A 16,517-nucleotide genomic window follows, 5' to 3' on the forward strand; every position below is an offset into this window, starting at 1 on the left:
AAAAAGTAATTTAATTTTTCCTCTTTTTCTTAACTCTGTTCTTTAGTCTTTCTGTGTCTTTGCTCATCTATGAAGTAGAGACATTAACCCTAATGGGTTTTTTAATGATTGTAAGTGACATGTATAAGATACAATGCTTGGTACCTGTTGGGTGCTCAATTAATTCATGTCATTAATGGGGCATCTACTTAAAATAAACCCCGCTAAGAGAGAAAAAAAATGGTCTGATATTTTATTGGTTGTTAAAAACTGAGTGTTGGTTTTCTCTTGAATAAATATGTTTATATTATTTATAATCTACATGTTGCTTAGATCCTACAGACAAATTTGCCTCCCGATTGGTGGTATAGGAAAAAATATATTAGATTTACAAAGCATTTTTCCTCTGAAGACCAAGGGAGAAGCCAAGATTTGCTTGTTTTTTGAAATTAACAACAAACAGTTTTTATACATGGAAAGCTTTCATTTATTGCCTGTGAATTGAGCCCCTTATTGTGCTTGTGTAATAATCTATAAATATAAACTGCCATAGGAAGTTGTTAAGTTGAAAGTAGCCCAATACCTGCATTCTGACTGGCAGAGTTCATGTTAACCCTTCAATACATTATTTGTTGGTATGATGTTGAAATACAACTATAGGCAAGTAGCAGACCTTTAAAAAAAGAGGTGGGAAAGAGATTGGGGTAGGCTGTTGTTAATAATCTTTAAGTCACTAACAGCATAGGCATGGTATGGAATAGTAAAGGTCATCACAAGTCATTTTATTTTTGGGAGGTAGCTTTACAAGATAGTAGAATAATAAAACCAGGAGGAAAATTAGATAGATTTTTATTTGTGTGGGTGCGGCTGTATTGTGCCTAAAACATGTCTCTAGTTTTCAGGAATCTTATGTTAGCTACCTAGTGTAATTATATTGCTGGATTTTAAGTTCCTCCTAGTACCTTTGACTGTAAAGGGGAAATTTTAACTTCTCTGAAACGGTGTAGCTAAGAGGTTGATTGTCCCTTGTATATTTTCAAATGAGAATCTAAATCCATCTGTATTCCCTAACTTTTATTTCCAGCTTTCAAAATGAGAGATGAATATTAAAGAACTATTACTTTGGAGTTTCAATTGTAATTGAAAGAAGAAGTTAATTATAAAGCATTAGGAGAAAGAAAAGAGACATTGAATACACTTTTACAAACCAATTTGTAATTAGGATAGGAGAGGTGATATACCAGCAGATATGTTTGGATGTTGATGATAAAACACCACGCAAACAAAATTCTACCTTTTTGTAACCTCATAAGTTAAAACCAATTACTGTACTTTCAGATACTGAAATAACTAGTTTTATTGTTTTCTTTATGGTTTCTGTTGAAAGTAGCCATTAATGAGGTTATATGATAGGCAGAAATCCAGTTAGCCTAGAACAGGACTGTTAACCTAGAACAGAATACACAATATTGAATGCTTGTTTTATGTACTTAGGAATTGATATCAAAATGGGCATGAATAGGATAACATTGAAACAGGTTTTAAATTAATAAAACCAACCATCTCTCCAGTATGTGGAATGTTAAATAACTCACAGTAATAGGTTTCCATATAAAAATAATCATTAACTATTATATCCAGACCACTCTGCAGTACGGTTGTGATTTTTAGTTTTGCAAATAACCCATGTTTTATTTATAATATGTGGAATTTCCTGAGAATAATTTTTGTAGAGCGAGAGTTTTATCTCAGTACCATTATGATATTGCCTATTAGGTAATTCCTTTTGCTCTCTTTAGAATGGAAGCACAACTAATTGTACCCTTTAAATCTAGGTGTTTTGATGAATTTACTTAGTGTTTAAATCTGTAAAATTTGTAAAATATCAGGGACAAAAGCTCACTCAGTTTCCTCAAGTAATGTTATTTATTTTTCCTTTTTCTTTTTCTTTTTCTTTCTTTTTTTTTTTTTGTAACGGAGTTTTGCTCTCGTTGCCCAGGCTGGAATGCAGTGGCGTGATCTTGGCTCACCACAACCTCTGCCTCCCGGGTTCAAGCAATTCTCCTGCCTAGCCTCCCAAGTAGCTGGGATTACAGGCAGGCACCACCATGCCTGGCTAATTTTGTATTTTTAGTAGAGACAGGGCTTCTCCATGTTGGTCAGGCTGGTCTCGAACTCCCGACCTCAGGTGATCCGCCTGCCTCAGCCTCCCAAAGTGTTGGGATTACAGGTGTGAGCCACCGCACCAGACCCTGTTTTTTTTTGTTTTTTGTTTTTTTTAAAATAATATTTGTTACATAAATTTCGTCATGCAAACAGTTGTTTTCAAGATAACCTAGTATCTCCAGATAACATAAGTTCTTCACTGTGCTTTATATTTTCTGTATAACTCTTTTGACTTAATAATTCTGGCATCTTTTATTATGCTTACTCTTACTTCAGACGGCACTTAAGAAGGGAAATCATGAACGTTTGCCTTGAAAAGTTTGTGTGTGTGTGTGTGTGTATGAGCTTAGAATAAAGAAGCTATGAAAATACAGTGGTATAACAAACTTGTCTCAGTTTCAGTCTAGGAAGCTAAAGTGCTCATTGTTTTTATCATTCTTCAGAAAAGAAAGTATACGTTCAGATGACAGTGCTGAAAAGCAGTGATTTTTTAAATTTATGCTTTTAGTGTAGGTCTGCTTGTATTAATAGACTGGAGAATAGATTAGTTGTATTCTCAGGTACTTCGTAAACTGATTTTATGTTTTAAATCCCACATGATTTATCTTCAAATAGTTTACTGAAGTGAACTTTACCCAAGGTATTTGTATACTTTTCCACTGGATGGAATTATTGTTTTTCATATTTCACCAAGAGATTTGAATGAAAATTTATTTTTTCTTGATGAAGGTACTCTTTGAGGTAAATGGGAGCAATTTCAAACTTTTTTTGTTTTTTAGAATAGTTCATAACATTGTAGTTTTCTACTGTCTTCCTGTAATAGAATTTGAAACATTTCAGTGTATTATTTGAGCAAATATTTCTTATTATTTATAAACTAATGTTACTGTAAACTGGATTTTAAACAAAACATGGGCATAAATATGTATGCCAGTAACCATGTTCCTTCAAACTAACAAATGCCCATCCAATATATGTACTCTTCTTAACATCCTCACATTCTCCATTGATGGATTTTTATTTTAATGACTCTCAAATAGTAACTCTTTTATTATTATTATTTTTCCAAGAAATTATTGCCATAAAAATGAGAATTCATAGTGGAAAGAGACAGTGTCTTTCAAAGAACCAAGACATTTTTTATTAAAGCTGAAAAATTAACCAGTTAAGTTGTGCAAACTAGTCTTTAGTAAAATCTAAATATTGTTTTTTGTATTTAGAATATAACTTTTAATTTGTGAATGTAGCTCTTTGATTTACTTTGCAGTTCAATTCATCTATTTTCTTTTTTTTCTGTTTTTTTGGTTTTTTTTCATATAGATGACAGTCGAACTGCAAGCCAGTTGGATGAATTTCAGGAATGCTTGTCCAAGTTTACTCGATATAATTCAGTACGACCTTTAGCCACATTGTCATATGCTAGTGATCTCTATAATGGTTCCAGTATAGTCTCTAGGTAAGTATTGGGCAAATTACTATTTTCTTTTGTAAAAATGTCTAGAATCTAATTGAATTTGTGAAACACTTACAGCATTATTTTTAAAAGGGTGGGTTCTGAAGTAGCCTGCCAATTATTAGTTCTGTGATTTTAGGCAAGTTCCTGAGTTTCTATATGCCAAATTTCTTCATCTCTAAAATGGAATAATTGATAGTATCCATCTCATAAGGTTGTAGCTTGTTTTCTTGTACTATCTATGTCTGGTTTTGATGACAGTATGCTCTCCTCATAAGTGCTCCCACCTCTGGATTTTCTGGAAGTTTGTATAGAATTAGTATTATTTCTTCTTTAAATATTTTGTAGAATTTGCCAGTGAAGCTTCCAGAAATGAATTTTAATTATCAATTCAATTTTCTTAAGAGATTTAATCAGATTATCCATTTCTTCTTGATTTAGCATTATAATTAGTTTGTGTCTTTTAAGACATTTGTCCATCTTATCAGGGCTGTTAAACTTTTTGGCGTACAATTATTCATAATATTGCCTTATTATTCTCTTAATATCTTTGGATTGTATGATGATTTTCCCTCTTTCATACCTGACAGTGGATTTTGTTTCTTCTTATCTTTTTCCTGAAGAGTCTAGCTGAGAAGTTTATCAGTTTTGTTGATCTTCCCAGAGAGCCAGCTCTTGGTTTTATTGATAGGCTGTATTTGTCTGTTTTCTGTTATCATTAATCTTTGCTCTTAATTATTTTCATTCTTCTACTTTTTGAGGGTTTAATTTGCTCTTATATGCTAATTTCTTAAAGTAAAAATTGAGATCGTTTAGTTGATACCTTCTTTTCTAATATAGTTATTTTGTGATATACATTTCCCTGTAAGTACTGTATCAGCCACATCACAAAAAAACTGATGTGATACTTTTCCATTTTAGTATAGTTCAAAGTACTATTTTAGCTTTCTTTTTATTTTTTAAAAAGTTTGTTTTTTAAAATTGACATAAAATTTTATGTATTTATTGCATACAGCATGTTTTGAAGTATATGTCAAAATACCTTTTAATTTCCATTTTGATTTTTCTCTTTGACCCATGGTTACTGAGGCTGTTACTAGCTTCCAAATATTGGGATTTTCCAGTGATCTTTCCGTTACTGATTTTTTTATTTTTAAGGGACAGGGTGTAATTATGCTGCCTAGGCTATCCTCAGACTCCTGGGCTCATGCAGTCCTCCTGCCTCAGCTTCCCAAGTAGCTTTGACTATTACTGTACCCAGCTTGCTTTATATTATTTTTATCATTATTTGAAATGTTTAATGAAAGTTTATAATATACAGGAAAATAGAATGGAATAAGTCTTCACATAACCATCACCCACATTCAGCAGTGGTTAAGATTTTTCTGTACAAGTTTTATGTATCTTCTTCATTTTGATTACTTTTTGCTTAAGTATTTTATTATTTTTTTCCATGTTCCCTGACCACTTTTTTTTTTATTGTTTTTTAATATTTTCAACTTTTTTTATAGATTAAATGGTACACATGGTACACATGCAGGTTTGTTACATGAGAATATTGCATGACACTGGAGCTTGGGGTCCTAACGTTTCTGTCACCCAGGCAGTGAGCATAGGTACACAACAAGTGTTTTATAAGCCCACGCCCCCTGCCTTCTCCCACATCCCCATCTAGTAGTCCCCAGTAACTGTCGTTCCCATATTTACATTCATATGTCTTCAGTGTTTAGCTGTCACTTACAAGTGAGAAGATACATTATTTGGTTTTCTGTTCTTGCATTAATTCACTTAGGTTAATGGCCTCCAGCTTCACTCTTGTTGCCGCAAAGGACATGGTTTTATTCTTTTTTAAGGCTGTATTGTATTCCATGGGCCACATTTTCTTTATCCAGTCCACCATTGATGGCCACCTAGATTGATTACATGCCTTTGTTACTGTGAATAACACTGCAGTGAACATACTAGTGCATGTGTCTTTATGGTAGAACAACTTACTTTCTTTTGTGTGTACACCTACTAATGGGATTGCTGGGTCAAATGGTAGTTTTGTTGTAAGTTATATGACGAAACTCCAAACTGCTTTCTGTAGTGGTTGATCTAGTTTGCATTCATAGGAACAGCGTATAAGCATTCCCTTTTCTTCACAGCCTTGCCTAGTATCTATTGTTTTTTTGACTTTTTAATAATTGCCATTCTGTGATGAGATGGTATCTCATCCTGGTTTTGATTTTTATTTCTCTGATGATTAGTGATGTTGAGCTTTTTTTCATATGCTTGTTGGCAACTTGTGTGTGTTCTTTTGAGAAGTGTCTGTGTCTTCTCATTTTTTATTGGTTTTTTTGTTTTTCATAGGTCGATTTAAGTTTCTTGTAGATTTTGGATATTAGGCCTTTGTCAGATGCATAGTTTGCAAATACTTTCACCCATTCCACAGGCTGCTTAGTCTGTTGGCAGTTTCTTCTGCTGTGCAGAAGCTCTTTAATTTAATTAGGTCCCACTTGTCAGTTTATGTTTTTGTTGCAATTGCTTTTGAAGGCTTAGCCATAAATTATTTGCCAAAGCCGATGTCAGGAAGGATATTTCCTAACTTTTCTTCTAAGATTTTTATAGTTTGAGGTCTTAGATTTAGGTTTTAATTGATCTTGAGTTATTGTATATGATGAAAAGTAGCGGTCCGGTTTTATTCTTCTGTGCGTGGCTAGCTAGTTATCCAAGCACCATTGATTGAATAGGGAGTCCTTTCCCCGTGGCTTATTTTTGTTAATTTTGTCAAAGATCAGATGGTGTAGGTTTGCAGCTTTATGCCTGGGTTCTCTATTCTATTCCATTGGTCTTATGTATGTTTTTGTACCTACCAGTGCCGTGCTGTTTTGGTTACTGTAGCCTGATAGTATAAATTGAAGTTGGGTGGTGTGATGCTTCCAAGTATGTTCATTTTGCTTACTACTGCTTTGGCCATTCAAGCTCTTTTTTTGTTCCATGTGAATTTTAGAATAGTTTTTTTCTAATTCTGTGAAAAATGACGTTGGTATTTTAAGGATAACATTGGATCTCTAAATTGCTTTGAACAATATTGCCATTTTAACAATATTGATTCTTCCAATCATGCTTATGGAAGAATTTTCCATTTGTTTGTGTCATCTTCAATTTCTTTCAACAGGGCTTTGTGTTCTCATTGTAGAGATCTTTCACCTCCTTGTTTAAATGAGTTTCTAGGTATTTTATTTTCTTTGTGGCTATTGTAAAGAGGATTGTGTTTTTTTATTTCTTTCTCAGCTAGAACATTATTAGTGTACGGAAATGCACCAAATTTTGTACGTCAATTTTGTATTCTGAAACTTTACTGAATTTGTTTATGAGTTCCAGGAGTCTTTTGGCAGGGTCTTTATGGTTTTCTGTGTATAAAATCATATTGTCAGCAAAAAGAGATAATTTGACTTATTCTTTTCCTATTTGGATGCCATTTATTTCTTACTATTGACAGATTGCTCTGGTTAGGACTTCCAGTATTATGTTGAATAGGAGTGGTGAAAGTGGGCATCCTTGTCTTGTTCCAGTTGTCAAAGGGAATGGTTTCAGCTTTTGCCCATTCACTATTATGTTGGCTATGGATTTGTCATAGATGACTCTTACTGTTTTGGATTATGTTCTTTTGATGCCTAGTCTGTTAAGGGTTGTTATCATGAAGAGATGTTGGATTTTATCAAAGACTTTTTCTGCGTCTTTTGAGATGATCATATATTTTTTGTTTTTTATTCTATTTATGTGGTAAATCACATTTATTGATCTGCATATTGTGAATCAAGCCTTGCATTGCAGGAATCAAGCATACTTGATCGTGGCAAATTAACTTTTGATGTGCTCCTGGGTTCAGCTTACAAAATACTTGTATTTTATGATACAGAGTATTTTATAATAATAATAATAATAATTTTATAATACAGAGTATTTTGTTGAGAATTGTTGTACCTGTGTTTATGAGGGATATTTGCTTGAAGTGTTCTTTTATCATTGTGTCTCTGCCAGATTTTGGTGTCAGCATGATGCTGGATTCATCGAATGAATTAGGGAGAAGACCCTCCTTGATTTTTTGGAAGTTTCAGTAGGATTGGTATCAATTCTTGGTACATCTGCTAGAATTTGTCTGTGAATCATCTGGTCCAGGGCTCTTTTTGGTTGGTAGTTTTGTTTTGTTTTGTTTTGTTTAAATTACTGATTCAATTTCTGAACTTGTTACTGGTCAGTTCAGATTTTCACTTTCTTATTGTTTGAATCTTGGGAGGCTGTGTGTTTCCAGGAATTTATCCATTTCCTCTAGATTTTCTAGTCTGTGTGCATAGAGATGTTCATAATAATCTCTGAGGATCTTTTGTATTTCTGGGGTATTGGTTGTAATGTCATCTTTGTCATTTATGATTGCACTTATTTTGATCTTCTCTTGTTTTTTCTTTGTTAATCTTGTTAGTGATTTATTAATCTTACTTACTCTTCTGAAGAACCAACTCTTGATCTTACTGATCTTTTGTATGGACTTTTGGGTCTCAATTTCTTTCAGTTCTTCTCTGACTTTAGTTTTTTGTTCTACTAGCTTTGGGATTAGATTGTTCTTTTTCTTCTAGTTCCTCTACATGTGATGTAAGGTCATTAACTTGAGATCTTCCTAACCTCTTGATGAAGGCATTTTAGTGATATAAATGTTCCTCTCTACACTGCTTTAGCTGCATCCAAAGATTTTTGGTAAGTTGTATCTCTGTTTTCATTAATTTCAAAGAATTTTTTCATTCCTGCCTTAATTTCTTTGTTTATCCAAGGGTTATTCAGAAGCACATTGTTTAATTTTAATGTTTTGTGAGATCTTCTTGATACTGATTTCTGTGTTTATTCACTGTGGTCCAAGAGTTATGCTTGGTGTGATTTCATTTTTTTTTTTTTAATTTACTGAGATTTGCTTTATAAGGCCAAGCATGTGGTCTATCTTAAAACATGTTCCATGTACAGATGAGAAGTTTATATATTCTGTGGTTGTTGGGTGTAGTACTACTCTGTGTATTTGTATCCAGTTGGTCAAGTGTAGAGTTTAAGTCCAGAATTTCGTTGTTAGTGTTCTGCCTCCGTGATCTGTCTAAAGGTGTGAATCGGGTATTGAAGTCCCCCACTATTTTTGTTTGTTTTTTTTTTTTTTTCCTGAGATGGAGTTTTGCTCTTGTTATCCAGACTGGGGTGCAATGGCTTGATCTCGGCTCCCTGCAACCTCCACCTGCCAGGTTCAAGCGATTCTCCTGCCTCAGCCTCTCGAGTAGCTGGGATTACAGGCACCTACCACCATGCCTGGCTAATTTTTGTATTTTTAGTAGAGACTGGGTTTCATTATGTTGGCCAGGCTGGTCTCGAACTCCTGACTTCGTGATCCGCCCACCTCGCCCTCCCAAAGTGCTGGTATTACAGGCATGAGCCATCGTGCCCAGCCTGAAGTCCCCCACTATTATTGTGTGGCTAAGTCTTCTTGTAAGTCAAGAATAACTTGTTTTATGAATCTGGGTGCTCCAGTGTTGGGTGTGTATATGCTTAAGTATTTTAAAGCAAATCTCAGAAACTTATCTGCGTCTCTTAAAATGGATATTGTTAAACCACAGGGCTGCATCACGTCTAAGCAAATTAACAGTAATTCCTTGGTATAATCAGATTGCTAGTTCATGTTCAAATTTCTTAGAATAAATAACCCTAAAAAGATGTGTTTTGAGGCACATCAGGAATTTGGTAACTTTTAACTTGTCAAATATTGCTAAAACTTGGCATGCTTTTCATTTACAGGACTAAGATTTTAATTTATTATGTATATGAAGATCTTAAAATCTAAGCCATTAGCTAAAGAAAGTATTGCAGGAGATCTTTTATTGTATTCTAATAGCTGTTTAACTCAGTAATGAATAAGACAAAAATCATAATACGTTCCTTTATTTTTCTGTGTTGGCATTTGACTGAGTAAAATTTGAAAATGCAGCAGGTTATGGGGTGCATTTTATTACATGATTTAATTAACAAAGAATCACTGATAACCTAGCACAGGCTAGACCAGACTAGGCGTATGATCATGAGCAGGCCGGACGTGATGCTTGGATTCAGGAGAGCTCACAATCGTACTTTAGTGCCCTTAGACCAGACTAGGCGTATGATCATGAGCAGGCCGGACGTGATGCTTGGATTCAGGAGAGCCTACAATCTTATTTTAGTGCCCTTATAGATAAGAAATAAAAGAATAGTCTACGAAACAGTTCAGTTTGGAGCAACAGATTTACATTCTTACTTAAATTCTTAACTGTATTAAGAATGTTTACTATGCTTTTAAGGACTTCAGAAATGTAGATTGAATGTGACATGGCAAGAATAAGTATCAAAGTTTACTTATAATATTGACCTGATATGTACGCACTTATCTGTAGTTATGTGACTTAGTTAAAATGTGATCCATATTAGAGCTCTGCTGTAGTGTTGATTTATGGCCTTGACCATTGTGAATTTATCCTGTATTGTATTTTCTTCCTTAAAAAAAATCAAAACTTTATTCTTAACATTGTTACAAAAGCGGCATCTCTACATGGAAGATGTGTGATTAGTTTTCAGTCTCTTTCATAAAAGAGTAATAATCCTTTTTAATTTTTTTTTTTCATTCCTGAAAGCCATGTTAGTTTGGTTTTGGGGAACAGAGGGCTTTTTTCTTTTTCTTTTTTTTTCTTGAGACAGAGTCTCGCACTGTCGCCCAGGCTGGAGTGCAGTGGCACAATCTTGGCTCACTGCAAGCTCCGCCTCACAGCTCTGGTGACTTTTTTGCTTTTCTTAGTTTCTCATATTCAAACCCATCATTGATAATAAATTTACATAAAGCCTTTTAATTCCTCCCAAAAAATGAAATTTTACTAATTTATTTCAGAAAGAGGAATAAAGAGGCCAGGTGAGGTGACTCACACCTGTAATCCCAGCAGTTTGTGGGGCAGGGGCCAAGGCAGGCAAATCACTTGAGGCCAGGAGTTCGAGACCAGCCTGGCCAGCATGGCGAATCTCTGTCTCTACTAAAAATACAAAAATTAGCCAGGCGTGGTGGCGTGTGCCTGTAATCCCAGGTACTTGGGATGCTGAGACAGGAGAATCACGAACCTAGAGGCAGCGGTTGCAGTGAACTGAGATCACTGCACTGGGCAACAGAGTGAGACTCTGTCTCAAACAAAAAAAGAGGCCTAAACAAGTATTTGAGAAGGCAGATAATGTTGAATTTGTTGCATTATTTTGTTACTTTGCAAAAGATATAATTATTCTTACTGTAAAATTGCTTGACATAGTATTGGTCACTTAATGAAGTGATAATCTGAGAGAAAAAGCCAAATCAGAAACATATTTTTTTTCCTTTGCTTATTTGGAATTAAAACCATACCCATCAGACCACAAGGTGGCAGCATTTGTTTACTTTGACACTATGTCAACTATTAAACAATAGACAAGGTATGGAATTGGTGACATATAGTGAAGTTCACTCTCTTAAGTAGAAGATGGTCCTAGTTTAGCAATGGCAAGGAACAAGAAAGAAGACAGTTACTGCATTCTTTTTACACATAGCAATGATAGCATATTTTGCATTTTTTTCTTCAATTAGGTGTTCCGTGTCCACCAGAGAGAAATAGTTTGAAGCTGTGTAGTTTAAACTTAATATACTTAGTAGTGATGGTTGTCTTTTGAATTCCTAGTTTGAATTTTGTACAGCTAGATTGTTATGGTCAAAATTGTTGTACACTCTACTTCTCGAGAGTTTTTCAGTATTTTTACTTACGTTTGTTCAAACTGTTGGAATGGAGTTGTATCAAGCATTAGTAAATTCCTAAGAAGAAAATAGTTATCTATGGTGGCATTGGTTGATGCTAGAATAGTCTCTTTACTGGTAATGTGGAGTGTGTTACCGACTCTTTTTTAGGCAACATTATAAATATTTTACATCAATTCCCTAATTCATTTAATTCTTGTATCAACCCTGTGTTGCAAGGTATTGCTACTAATCTCATTTTACATATGAAAAAACTGAGAGAGAAATTTTGTAACTTGTCCAAGGTAAACATAATGCTAATAACAGGCAGAACTCAGATTTAGATACAGGTGCACCTGAATTCTAGTGCTCTTCTGTTCACTTAAGGACTTACTGAAACCTTATAAAGTTTCAGAAAACACTTTTCCTTTGAGACACCCAGAAGAAAGAGAGGAATTAATTCTTTTGAGGTTCTGGCACTGTGTATCCCTGTTTCTGTAAGGAGGTCAAAATAATGAACATTTTTTATACTAATTTTTTGACATGTAATACTGCACCTTAGATGTCACTTTTTAACCATAGTTTGAAAAAACTATTCAAATTAAACTTTATGTTTCTACAATATTTACAAGAATCATTTTTGCTCAGTTTCAATTTATAATGACAGCAAATGCTGATCCAGATTTAGGGTAACTTTCAATATGTTCCTTATTGTGGAATGCGTGTGAGCTTTCAATTTATACTTAAAAAGAGATCTCTAAGTAATTATTGACTTGTTTTCTAAGGAATAGATATGATTTTTAAGACTGCCAATATACTTTCTGTTTTGGTCAGAAGGTATTTCCATTATTGTCTTAAGTGCTATTGACCATCTGGGGTTGGTTGAGAAATGAGATGAATAGGAATGCAGAGGGAGGGATTTCCTTCCCAAATTTTGCCTGGGATCAGTCTTTTATAGCAGTTATTTTTAAAACTGTGTTTTAGGCTGGGAGATTCATCCAGGTGAATGTCTGCCACATTCAGACAGTGGCAGGGGTCTTACTGTCTTATTTCTTGCATATTCCTATGTCTGTAAATATTTGTTAAATGAATGCATGAATGAATGAAAAATTGTTTTACCTGCTGGGAGAGGATCCAGAGTAAGTAGGACTCTAGCATTTGCCCATATATGTCTACATATTTGCTTGTTGATAAGTATTCCTTTGAAGAAATAATCCTTAGGCTATACAAGAAGTTTGTGAATTACCAATGACATGTAACAGAAATATAAATTCATGTTAACAACTTAAAAAGGAATGCAAAATTGTCAGCAAGTGTTGGTGAGTTTTCTGCTTCTATGGTAATTCAAAACATACGTGATTCAAAATATAGGTTTAAAAGGAAACACAAACAATCTAAGCTTACACTTTGAAAGTCACTACATGCACTCCCACCCTTATAACTTCTACCCTAAGATTTTCCTGTTCTAATCTCAACTTGGTTTTCCTGTTTATTTTCCCTTGCCTTGTAAGAGGCTTGTCAGTAGTACAGAGTGAAGCCATAAGCTGAAATAATTTTACACATATCCACAAAACAAACATTAATTAGGTTAGCATTTAAAATTTTAGAAGATTTGTGAAGATTTATCACAAACCTGTGTTAGGTATCCAAGAAATAAAAGTAGAACTTACGTCTAGAAGCCACATTTTAAGGTTAATATAAGGAAGATCTTTGTAGTCAGCAGTGTGCTGAGGTAGAATAACCTTCCTCAGGAGGCAGTTGCCATACATTCTTACGACTTTTTAAAACCAAATTCTAGCCTTTTCATTTAGAAAATCTTTCTGTGATGCTAAGATCAGTTATATATTCACATATATTTGTCTAGAATATTTTTATGCTTAATTTTTTTCAAAATCATACCTATTCATGTCAAAGAGGTTAAGTGCTGAGAATGTAAGAGTGATGTACATGGTAGTGAGGACACAGACGGTTAAGTGAGTGTACTAGGCTGTTCTTGCCTTGCTATAAAGAAATACCTGAGACTGGGTAATTTATAAAGAGAAGAGGCTTAATTGGCTTACGGTTCTACAGGCTTCACAGGAAACATGGTGCTGGCATCTGCTCAGATTCTAGGGAGGCCTCATCGTCATGGTGAAAGGTGAAGTGGGAGCAGGCAAGTCACAAAGAAGGAGCAAGTGAGAGAGAGTGAGGAGGGAGGTACCACACATTTATAAAATGATGAGATCTTGTGAGAATTCACTATCATGAAGATAGCACCAAGCCAGGAGGGATTCATCCCCATGATCCAGACACCTCAGGTCACGCCCCACCTCCAGCATTATGGATTACAAGTTCAGTATGAGATTTGGGCAGGTACAAATATCCAACTCTATCAGTGAGCATATAGAATAAAGTGTTTTAAGTGCTATGAAAGTATTTACAGTATACAGTATGGAGAATAGTTGGGCAGAAGCAGGAGTGGTCGGGCATGGGAGCTCATGCCCATAATACCATTGCTTTGATAGGCAGAGGCGGGAGGATTGCTTGAGGCCAGGAGTTTAAAACCAACCCGGGACGCATAGCAAGACCCCATTTCTACAAAAATCAAAAAATCAAAAATTAGCCAGGCCTGTGGTGTGTACCTGTAGTACTAATGAGGAGGGTGAGGTGGAAGGATCTCTTGAGCCCAGGAGTTCAAGGTTACAGTGAGCTATGGTGGCACTACTGCACTCCAGCCTGGATGACAGAGGTTTATTTGCTTGTTTTTTTTTTTGGTTTTGTTTTGTTTTTTGTTTGTTTGTTTTTTGAGTTGGAGTCTTGCTCTGTTGCCTAGGCTGGAGTGCAGTGATACAGTCTTGGCTCACTGCAACCTCTGCCGTCCGGGTTCAAGCTATTCTCCTGCCTCAGCCTCCTGAGTGGTTGGAATTACAGGCTTGTGCCACCACAGCCAGCTAATTTTTGTATTTTTAGTAGAGATGGAGTTTTGCCATGTTGGCCAGGCTGGTCTCAAACTCCTGAACTCAGGTGAACCACCCACCTCGGCCTCCCAAAGTGCTGGGATTACAGGCGTGAGCCACTGCACCTGGCTGGTAGAGTTTTTAATTTAAAAAAAAAGTTAAAAAAAAAAAAAAAAAGAAGTACAAGTGGAAATAGATCCAATATATGGGTTCTGGGAGGTCTGTGGGGCAAGGCAGAAGAAGTATTTAACAATATAGAAGAACTAGGGTAGCCAGAACTTGTGATTGTTTTGATGTTGACCTTGAAGCAGAGGGAAATAACTTCTAAGGTTTTGGCTGGAGCAGCCGGGCACGGAAAATATGGGTATCATTTACACAGGTGGGGATACGGGAGGAGGAGCTTGTTTAAGTAGCAACAGCGTTCACGGGGGATATCTAACATTTGACATAAATTCTCTGGTTATACAGAGATGAGGTGAGGGCTGTGAATTTGGAAACTTTTGCAGTTAGCAATTGACACCATAGTTGTAGATATATAGAACACTGGCTAACATTTGAAGACTTGGTAGCTAAGGAGGAACTAGTAAAGCAGACTGAGAAACTTGGAAAGGAGGATGAGAGAGTGTATTGCCATGCAATCCAAAGGGAAAAGGAGATAAACTGGTGGATTAGATCATGAGATCTTACAGATGGGATTGGATCTAAAGCAAAGTAACACTTCTTGCCTTAATTAGAAGGAAGGCCGCTTCCTTTTGGGTAATATAAGGAAAGAAGAAAGTGGATGCAGAGGCAGGTACTTTTTTAGGTTTAGTGGCAGGGTGTTAAAGGGTCCTTAAAAGAGCTTATGCAGTAAGCAAGTGAGGGAGAACCCTCTGGAGATGGTGTTCAGGGAGAAGTGCTCACATCTTTGGCAAGAATGCTTTTTCATCTTTGTACTTCTAGCACTGGATAGTCTACTTGATATCTGTTGGGTATTCCTGTTTACCTGATATACCTGAGGAATACTCAATTGGAGAATAAATAACTCAAATTCAAGGTAGAAAATAAATAGTAAATGCTTGTGGCAAGTTGATAAAATACTGTGGGAGTTGACTAAAGAGAGTTCTTTTGAGGTGATGACTTTTAGTTTCCTGGAGACATTTGAAATGCTTCTTTAAAATTTAATGAATTCCTATAGATTATTCTTTCTGTGCTTGATTTTAAAGATAGAATGTAGCACTAACATACTTACTTTTATGACTTCATTATGTCCAAAACCATATATTTCATATAATTTCTTTTTCTTTTTTTTAAATTTTCTTGAGGTGAAGTCTCACCCTGTTGCTCAGGATGGAGTGCAGTGGCATAATCCTGACTTTCTACAGCCTTGACCTCCCGGGCTCAAGTGATCCTCCCACCTCAGCCCCTGTGGCTGGGACTACAGGCGCCTACCACCATGCCTGGCTAATTTTTGTATTTTTTGTAGAGACAGGATCTCACCATGTTGCCCAGGCCAGTCTCAAACTTCTGTCCCCCATTGATCTGCCTGCCTTGGCCTCCCAAATACGGGGATTACAGTTATATTTCTTGCAGAAGTTTGTGGGGAGGTAGTAATTGTTAAAGGCTGGGCTGCTGTTGTACTTAGCAAGTTTAAGGGGAAGGTATTTTGCATTTCCTCTGGATAAAATGTGGAAGAAAAGTAAGAGAATATAATTATTCACATATATTCAGTTATGTAGACTACTTCTGGAGGAGAAGGCCTTGGTAACTCTTTAGAGTGCAACTCATAATTTAAAACAGGAGTTAGAAGTATCAGTTTGAATGAATAAAGTTCATTCATTCACAGTTTCATGTAGTTTGGAAAAAAATGTGTTTTTATGTCAGTTATCTGGCTTAACTGGAAATAGGCTCAATTAATCATATTTAAATAAGATGAAATGAGAACAACTTTGAAATTATTCTGTGTTTTATGTGGCATGTTGTAAATACTATGTAAATGTTTGGCATTCTTACCCTTTCAGACTTACCTGTTTTTAGGACAGTGCCTCATAATCATCTGGAGATATTGTTAAAACACAGATGGATGGGCTCCACTCTCAGAGTTTCTAATCCTGTAGTCTGTGCTGTGTGTAAGAATTTGCATGGAAGGAAGGAAGGCATTTCTAATAAGAAATCTTTACATTTTTAATTCTTTCTTTTTCTTTCTTTTTTTTTT

General features: G+C 35.4%; 1 protein-coding gene across 19 annotated transcripts in view; it reads left to right on the forward strand.

The window, feature by feature from the left end:
- Positions 1-16,517, forward strand: part of COP1 (COP1 E3 ubiquitin ligase) — a 264,253-nt gene that overhangs the window by 122,533 nt on the left and 125,203 nt on the right. For all 19 annotated transcript variants that reach the window (XM_031658336.1, XM_003893610.5, XM_009194948.4 and 16 more), the window contains one exon: positions 3,466-3,601. In XM_031658336.1, coding sequence (XP_031514196.1) covers positions 3,466-3,601 — 136 coding nt within the window. The remainder of the gene's footprint in view (positions 1-3,465; positions 3,602-16,517) is intronic.

Source organism: Papio anubis, chromosome 1, assembly GCF_008728515.1.
Source record: "Papio anubis isolate 15944 chromosome 1, Panubis1.0, whole genome shotgun sequence".
In the NCBI taxonomy this organism is placed as follows: Eukaryota; Metazoa; Chordata; class Mammalia; order Primates; family Cercopithecidae; genus Papio; species Papio anubis.